Source organism: Gossypium raimondii, chromosome 7 (assembly GCF_025698545.1).
Source record: "Gossypium raimondii isolate GPD5lz chromosome 7, ASM2569854v1, whole genome shotgun sequence".
Taxonomy (NCBI): Eukaryota; Viridiplantae; Streptophyta; class Magnoliopsida; order Malvales; family Malvaceae; genus Gossypium; species Gossypium raimondii.
Window position 1 is genome coordinate 52,703,580 of NC_068571.1, and position 9,638 is coordinate 52,713,217.

General features: G+C 30.6%; 1 protein-coding gene across 1 annotated transcript; it reads right to left on the reverse strand.

Annotated features, from left to right (window-relative positions):
• Positions 1-505: 505 nt before the first annotated feature.
• Positions 506-1,673, reverse strand: LOC105789326 (uncharacterized). The gene has a single exon (XM_012616699.2). The coding sequence runs from the start codon at positions 1,566-1,568 to the stop codon at positions 921-923; it is 648 nt and encodes a 215-aa protein (XP_012472153.1). The 5' UTR covers positions 1,569-1,673; the 3' UTR covers positions 506-920.
• Between the last annotated feature and the right edge of the window lie 7,965 nt (positions 1,674-9,638).

A 9,638-nucleotide genomic window follows, 5' to 3' on the forward strand; every position in this document is an offset into this window, starting at 1 on the left:
CACTGTTGAAGAGGTTGACTTAGTGAAAGAAGTCTTCAAAGTGTTGTTTGTCGGGTAACTGACCTGTCCTCCATATGAAAGGTATTATCCTTGGATCGTGTTGATGTTTTGTCTCTTGACGAAATCTGGCACGACTCAAAAACAATACTTATCATTGTTGAGAGTTCAAACGGTTATTTGCCAAAAACGAAACTTAAAAAAAATTACCAGGAGAAAGGATTTTTTTTATTATAGATTTTAATGGAAAAATATAAAGATATATATATATATATATTTGTTTAAAAGCAACTTAACTGCATTAATTGTTTCCAAAGCAACTAACCACATGAAAATGAAATTAAATTATATTGACTTTCATGCATGGCAAACCCCTATACGTAAAATAAATCCACAAAAATTAAGGACAGCCATCACTATCAAAAATTAAGACAGCTACACAGCAAATACAAGAAAAATATATTTTAAAACAAAAAAGAAACCCTAAAAAGCTAATAAATCCAAGACATCCATCAACCTCCAAAATTATTTCATTAAACTAATATGATTTCACATATTTTACGGAAATTAAAAATTGCAGATAGTTTTTTGTGAATATCAATAATTGAAGTAATGATATTCACAGTTAGACGAAACTTAAACACATATTCTTTTTCTCTTTTCAAGATTATAAGAAAAATACAGTCACCTACATACTCCTTATTTTACAATTATTAAAAAAAAACTTCGTAATAATCAAATTACAAAAAGGCAAAATTACAGTGTAAAACCCCTTTCGTAATCAAACTTTTGTCAGATTAAAACAAAAAAATTCACATGAGCAACCTTGCTAAATGGATCAAAAGTGTATATATAAATATGCTTATGAACTTATAATATATATATATATATGCAGCAATCATCATCATCATCGACCCCATGTTTCAAAAGGCAGACATTCTTTTTTGCAGCTTAAGATCCTTATAAAACCTGTTAATGAACTCTTCAGCCGCCATATCCACTTGACTATCACCCCCACCTTCATCTTTCAACGGGAACGGCGAGTCCGTCACCCTTAATTGCCTCACAAACGGACTCTTCCCCCCAAACCCCGGCAAAACCAACGGCGACACCGCCGCCTCCACCGCCTCATTGTTTAACATCTCAAGAACCTTCTGCACCGCAGCCACCGTCGTAACATCATCGTATCTATACTTAGACGACTTCCCAAAATGATAACCATGGTGGTGGTTCTTACCGCCACGCTTGTGGTAAAAAAACGCCGCCGTAGCCGGGCTGTTACTGCAACTGAACTCGTACTCCCTTGGTGAAACGAAGGATAAGTGAGCATCGTTGGATCGGCAACTCAACGACGACAAGTGGTCATGGACTTTCCGGTGGAAAATCAAGTTTTTTATCACTTTGCCGGCATTGTATTTTCCTTTCTTCACCATGAAATGAAGGTCCAACATAATTTTGCTCTTGGATATCCCTGTCTTCAACATGAGGAAGACTATCCGTACAATGTTCCATAGCTTCTTTTCTACAACTGGTGGGCTTGCTTCCATTTCCATCTTTGAAAAGCTTTCCATGGTGGCACTGAGAAATAGGTTTTTTGGGGGGTGATTTTTCAGAGAGATAAAAGGGAAAGAAGGGATCTTTTTGTTGTTGTTGTTGTTGTTTGGACGCAATGGATGAAGGAGATGCAGTGATATATATACACGCATAAAAGCTTTCAAAAAGGTCCAATTTTCATGTTGGTCCCTCTGTTATGTTTAAATTTGAGATTAAATTTTTGTACTTTAATTTGACATATTTTGGGTTCTCTACTTTTATTATAATGCCAAAGAGGGCCTTATTTAGGGAAGAGCAATCGGTTTAATTAGTCGGTTCGATCAAGGTTTTTTTCTAACCGACTTAAGAAAATCGAGCCATCCAATTAAAGTTGAGAATATTGATCAAACCGAACCAACTTTGATTTGGTTGGTTCGGTTGATTTTTCAATTAACTGACATTGAGTTATTGGGTTGGATTTATATGGTTATATTTTATTATATATTATAAAATATAAAATAAGTATGTTTTTCTTCAATTGGTTTGATTCTGAGATTCAAAAACCGATAACCAATCAAATTAATCGATTAAATCGAAATCAAAATCGATCACCCCATTTGACTAAACCAAAAAAATCGAATGGATCGATTTTTCGGTTAAAATCGAAAATTGCTCTCCCCTAATTATGACTCCCTTTGATAAATAGAAAAGATTGCAATTCCAAATAATAATTTAATTTAAGTCCCTTTTAAGCTTATAGACTAAATGGGAAAAAATGTACTTTTGGCTATTTCTAAAAGTTACTAAATCGATATTTCACACAAAATATTTAGTTTTGTCGCTTAATTAAATTATATGTTTAATTTCTTAAAAGGGCCCAATATAAATGTTGTTATTCAACCAATGGACTAAAGAACTTGAACTATTAATATTTTGGAACAATTAAAAATGTAGTGTTCTTATTTAACCAAGGGGACGTTTTGGTTTTGCTTTTGGGTGTGATATTAACTATATTATAAAATTTGAGTACCAAAGTAAGTCAAACTAAAATTTAGGGACTGAATCACAAATTTGAGTATAGTAGTGGAACCAAAACCAAAATTTCACCTTTCGAAATACAAAGTCACACGCTTCTTATGATTTCAATGCAATATGGAATTCCAAAAAGTGGTTGAAAATTGTCTTTTTTCTTTTTATATATTTAGCCATTAGAGGAAATTACAACAAAACCCTGGGGTACAGTCAAATTACATAATAATTTAAAGATATTTAGTATCGACGACGTCGTAAAAGGACTCCTTTTGCCTTGGACAATGGACATTATAAGTTGATGACTTAATTTAATCTCATACAAAGTCTAGACCACATCTGAATTGGATTAAATCCTAACCGTCCGTTCATCATAGTAAATACCCCATGGAGCATTGACATAGCTAATCCGAAAATTCAAAGTCTAGCAACTAGGATTAATACCCATAGTAGTACATATAGTACTATAATGGAATGAAGAAAGGGGCTTTTCCAAATAATATTATTATTTTACACTTATAACAATTAAAATATATATTTATTTTAAGATTAATATTTAATACGCGGAATTTTTTTATATTACAACTTCAAATGCTTCTACATGTCTCATTCTATATTTTTGAATCTTATTTGTAGAGTTCAAATATTCGTATGATAATGTATTAAATAATTTTAGTCCATTTGGCACATAATTATTTATACTATTTATAAAGCCTTTTATTGAGTTAGTGTCACAAGTCAACCATCACCAATTCGGTTAGGAAATTTATGAAAATGTCATTCGTAATTAAGCCTTCTTATTTCAACAAAACCAATAAAATATGTATACAATGAGATTTAAAGTCATGTTAATTGGATTAGTAAAATATTAAATTTACCACTAAACCAAAACTTCGTTTATATGTTTTTATTTTAATGTGCACAATTCATTATCTCCATCAGTTGTATATATTAATAATGTTTTTGACTGAGTTGATGTCACAAGTTCACTCGACACCAACTCAAGATTGATGACAACATCATGATAGACAATTATACTCAATTTAGTATTCTTAAGTTGATGCATTTATGTGTTTAAATTTCATCTTACTCGTAATTTAATCTAATTTTTTCTATTTTAATATCATACATATTTTATGTGTTATTATTAATTAGTTTTAAGCCGTACGTTTATTATTTATTGTATGTTACTTCAAACACACCTTTGTGCTCTCGGTATGTGGTTTTTACACATATAGATATGTGATAAAATTTCTAGTGATAAATTAAAGAAATCGAAGTGAAAAGGTAAATATTCAACTCTTGATAACCATTGCTTGGATAATTATTGTACCAAGTGAACCTCGTGTGTTAGCCTGATGGTCAGGGTGTTCACCACCTTAGGTATGGTTTGGGTTCGAGTCACACTAGTTGTGTTGCTGTTAGAGCTTTGCCCTCCACTTGTAATTCACTAAAAAAAATTTATTGTACCAAGTAAATATAAATGAGATGACTTTTTACTTTCGGCTCTAAAATTATTTAGAGGAAAAAACCAGATATATGTGCATGCCTGTATTCACAACTAGTAACTCATTAATTATCTAATTGGATCTTGTAATAATTTTTGTTTAAAGTTGTTTTAAGGTTATAAATGAATTATAAATTTTTGAGAAGGTAAAGTATAATTTTATCATTATATTAATTAAAAGTAGAGGAGCTAGAAGCAGAGGAGGGGAAGGCAGCGAGCCGCTTTGACTTCCAAAAAATGAAAATTTTTTTATATAGTCTTTTTAGTTTTTAAGAAATCACAAATTTCCGCTTTGGCTCTAAATTTTTTTTATTCATTTCTAGCATCAAAACAAATTTTTGACTTTACCCCTAATATTAACATGTAATTTCACAAATTTTAAAAGGATTAAATGATAGTTTTACTATTTCTGGTCTCTATAAGTTCTTCCCACACTATTTTTTCTATTCAAAATCTATCTTAAAGATGATTCAACTTCTAATTACTCCACATGCATGGATGAATATCTAAGATTTGGACTTGAATCGTATCATTTCATAAGCTTGTAGAGAGGCGTTGATGTAGGATATTTGATAAATATTTTTGGTATTTTGGAAGCTTTTGTTTCCATGGCGAGAGAGATAGAGATGAGTTTTCAAAAAGAATGCCAGGCTGGCAGAAATGAATAGTTGCACCTACTTGGGACACATGGCTATTGGTTGAGGCACATATCAATCTAAGGTCGTACATGGAAATATCCACCTTTTGCTTACTCTCATCTCCACCATACAATTGGTGATAGAGAAAAGGGATTAGTGAAAAGAGAGTTTAAGTTTTAGATTTTTATCTTTTTATGAAATTAGGGTTATGGTCAAAATTAATAGTTTTAAAATTTAAGGTTTAAAGTTAAGGTTAAGATTTAAGGTCTAGGATTTCGAGTTTGAAGTATTCGGTTTTGTTTGTTAATTAAAGTTAGAAGATTTTAATAAAAGTTAAATTTTGTATTTGTAGATGTTAGGGTTTAATATTTAGGGTATTATTAATTAGAGTTAAAAGAACGTTGATTTTGTTAGGATTTAGTATGTAAGATTGAAGGTTTTGGATATTGATAGTGAAACCCAATGAGAGTTTAACTTTGAATTCGTAATGTATTATATTAGTGAAGAGACTGTAAACAATATGAATTATTTTATTTTATTTTTATGATTGCTTTTTTTTCTCTTGAACCGAAGAAATAAATAGGAAGCATATATATTCAATATATATTATACATACAAAATTACAATATTGGGCATGCAAAATTAACATGAATGCCTATATATTCTCTTTCAAACCAATTGTGTGTTGAAAATGACAGTGTTATCCAACTTGGACAAGCCAAAACTATGATCTCCATTCATTTCATTGAAAAAACCACCAACAACGCGTGTTTGCTTCCATGAAATTGAAGTGTAGTTTTGTGTCACTTTCGGGAGAGGCTACCATTTCATTGTTTGCTTCAACTTTAGCTTTTGACTAGTTAGACTTAATTTTAACTCTATTCGTCAAAAATACTGAATTTCCAAGTCTTTTCCTAATGAGGAGCAAAAAGGGACGAGAGCTTATCCACAAGGAAAGTTCTTCTATCTTTGCGGATAATGTTAGAAAGTGCATTCACAGGTGTAGTGGGTTCTTTGCTAAAGAGAGGAGGCGTTGCAAACAAGTAAATTAGATATACTAGAAGAAGGTATAGAGGAAGACTCGAGTAAATCTGGTAACACTGAGCACAATGTTAATTGGTGGTTGGTAAGGCGGAGAAAAAAGAAATGTGGCTCACGATAAGGTTGAGTAAAGAAACAAGTGGATATAAGAACTTTAGAGAGAGTACTTTGTGAGTCCAAAATGCCAAAAGTCTTCTCATCAGTTGTGAAAGGTTCTTATTTATAGTGTCTCAAGAATGAGAGTTAATAGGAGTAATGAATGATATTTTTTTCAGTTACAAAGATATTGATGGTTCTTTTATTAATAAAAGGGTTTTGTTGGTGATGTTGATTATTTCTGGAAGAAGGGAGAAGCACGGTGTTACAGGAAAAAGTCAAGAGGAAACCTTTTAGCTACCTCCATATTTGATCCACCAAGCTAAACTTTCCGGAACATCCCAAGAGTGAAGACATTAATCCAATATCTCTACCATATTTTAGGGTTACTTCCACTTTGGTGAAGTAGCACTATGTGAAAGATCTTCCAAAGAACATCTCTTGGAATGCAAGACAAAGACGAGAGTTGTTCTTGAAAAAGAATTATTCTAACTTGTTTCAAATGTGAGTGTTCTCAATGTAGAAGTTGTTCCAAACTAAGAGTTGTCATGTGGTTATATTTTTCTTGGAAGTTCTTGTTCTGAATAATGACTTTTCTCAAAAATACAATTATTCTAAATAGAAGTTGTTCTAAACAACGATTGTTTTGAACATAGCTATTTTTGGAATACAATTATTAAACCAAGAGTTCTAATAGATGAGCTTCTCCACATATTCTACGAATCGGGCCAATTTAAGTGGGTCAAATGAACCCCATTTAATCAATTGACCTCCATAGGACGTTCTTTATGCATTAATCATGAGTTTTGATCAGCAACCCATGACACTTGCAGGTTGCTTATAAAAAATGACTTCAGTAATGTGTGTCGTAGTTGAAAGGTCCATCCAGGGCCCATTCTATTTTTAAAGAGGCAATATTGTTAGCTCCGAGTCTTGGTACTGATAGGAGTCGGGAAATTGCTTTAATTCCTAAGAAAGGTAACTTTATAGCTAATCGACTTGCAAAGGCAAGTAGTAAAGATTCTTTGGTTACAATATTGGTGTGTTCAGGGGTGAAGCTAGAAAATTTTTTTGGTGACCAGAATTAAGTTGTATATTTTTATGACAGCTAAAATGTAATTTCATAATTTTAATAGCTTATTTCTTTACCATTTTTAAAGGAATAAATAATTTTTTTATCATTTAGGGGGGTAAAGTGTAAAATTACCATTTACTAAATTAAAATCTTGTAAAATTTAAATAACCAAAAGTAAAATTTTACATTTTATGAGGGTCGGGGCCCTGCCAGCCCTCTTGGCACTGCCTCTAGGTATGATGTGGTGAAATTTTTTTATGTAAAAATATATTCTTTATAGGTGTGTTTTTATTGATTTTATAAAAGAATATAAATAGACGAATACCTTTGTAATAATATAACATTGTAAAAAAGCATAATTTTTAAAATAATTTTCTAACTGAATTGGTTCCCGATTGACTTGCAACACTAAACTTTATCAGTTTTTTTTTTTTTGCAAGTTACTCGATCTTTAAATATAGTATGGAGTGTATACATATAAATAATCAAATATTATAAAATATTGTTCTTAAGTTAGCTTTTTTAAAGGCTTTTTTTTTTGTTCGATTATGTAAACAATGAAAGCAGCTTTCAAGTTGGGTCCCTAATTCGAAGACATATTAGAAAACTTGAACTTAACAAAGGGGAATCCAAAGCTGGTTAGGAAATGCTAACTACAATACTTCAATTTGAAATTTAAATTTCTCATGTGTTTCATGGAAATTCCTTCTCTGATGCATGAATTGATTTATGGTGCTTGGCAATTTTTCATGATCTTTCCATTTTCAGTCATTGATGAAGGCTTGTTTGATATCGCATGTTGTTCTTAACTCATTAAGATTTATGAAAAGCCCCTAATTAACCCTTTGACCGCTTTGTTCATGGGTGTTTTGTCATGTTATTTTACTGGTGTTGAGTGTTTTGATCTCGTGGCTCATATTTGTTTTTGGTGTATTGTTTGATTTGGATATCTTTGTGCACGATATGTTTGTGTTGAAATCTCTTTGAGGTCTCGTTTCGTTAATAAAATTTTTATTTTCCGAAGCAAAGACCTAGTTAATGTAATGATGAGACTTTAATAGGTTAATTAGAATGTCTTGAAATTTAGGGATTAATTTAGAATTTGGATGATAGTGTAAGAACTTTTGGTGGAATTAACCCTTATTTTCATTTATTTCATACTTTGGAAAGGATATTATTATTGGATTAATTGCCAAAACAAGTATTTGGTGCAATGGTAAAATACATTGCAAATTTTTTTTGTTTTGTTTTAGAAAATGACACAATTCAATCTAATGAAATACTTTTGATGGTGTAATCAATTAGATTTTAATTATTAAACCAAAAAGTAGAGAGAATAAATGCTTAGAATTAAAAGTAGAGGAACTAAATTTCAAACGTGTAATGAGTACAGAGAAGGAAAACATAATTAGACTTAAAAAAGTTACCGACTGAGTCTTATTTTGGTCGGCATCAAGATTGTTGCCGGAGTAATACATGAGCTCGAATGCACTGAAACGTGTTTATCCTTCTATTTAAGGGTTAGGGAGAAGTTATGGATAATTATTGACGTTGTATAAAAAAGCCTTTAAAAAATTAGTTGCACCAAACATCACCAAATTATAAACCTTATTCTGAATTGGTTCCCAAACTTCAAAACGTTCTAATTATATCCCAAACTATCAAAGTTATACCAACCAAATCTTTTCATTAATAGAACCATGAATTTAACCATTAAAAGATATTTTATTTTTTATTTTTAGAAGTTAAATGATAATATTTAACTTTTAAAAAAATTATCTTAAATCATGCTATATACAATATAACGTAATATTTAATCATTAAATTAACGATTTTAACAATAAAAAAATTGATTAATATAATACCAATGCTATTGATATTGGTGGAATCCCTTTCCTAATTAAAGTTTTAGTCGGAAAGGGAAAAAAAATAAAGCAAACCCATCTGCATCAAAGGGACCACTTGAATGTTTACTTCTTTTAATAAATCACCAACAAATGGACTCTCACTTTGATGTGGGTTTGCTTTCGTGCACACGTTGATTTTTATATTATGTTATTCGAAACCTTGCTACAATATAATAAAAGATAAAAAAATTATTTATATCAAAACTTAATTTATTACTTTTTAAAAAAATGCTTAACGCATTAATTTTATATAAATATATAATAAATTAATTTTAATGTATATGCATAAACATAATGCTAATTATCATGTCTAAGGCTTTTTTTCTTTTCCAATTCGATGATGGTTGGTAAATGTTTCTTTTTCCTTTCCTTTATAAAATAGTCAAATACATTAAGATTAGTGTTGTATTTACTTAAAAAGAAATTAGGTCCATTTATCAAGGATTGTAAACTTATGATGTGAAATGTAAATAAGCAACAAAGATCCTTCTCCCGTCGAGTATATGAATATTTAGAGCAGTGGCAAAGTGGGGAAGTTGGTAGAGGTTGTAGTTCTCCTACAATGGAAAATTATTTTTTATTTTTTTTATAATTTATAAATTTTAAATCAGTAATAGTAAAATTGTATTTATTATTTATAAATTTCAAAGGGGAGATTGTTGAAAAATAAGGAATGAATAAGATGTGCTTGAGGAAGTGTCTATTTCCTAAAACACTGCGACAGACTAACTTGTTTCCATAGTTATGTGATTGACAATTTATTGAACCACATCTTTGGAATGTGCTAAGATTTTGGATTGTATCTAGTCCATCAA

Coding starts and splice junctions, on each gene's coding strand:
- LOC105789326 (XM_012616699.2), bottom strand. CDS start 1,568: ATGGAAAGCTTTTCAAAGATGGAAATGGAAGCAAGCCCACCAGTTGTA.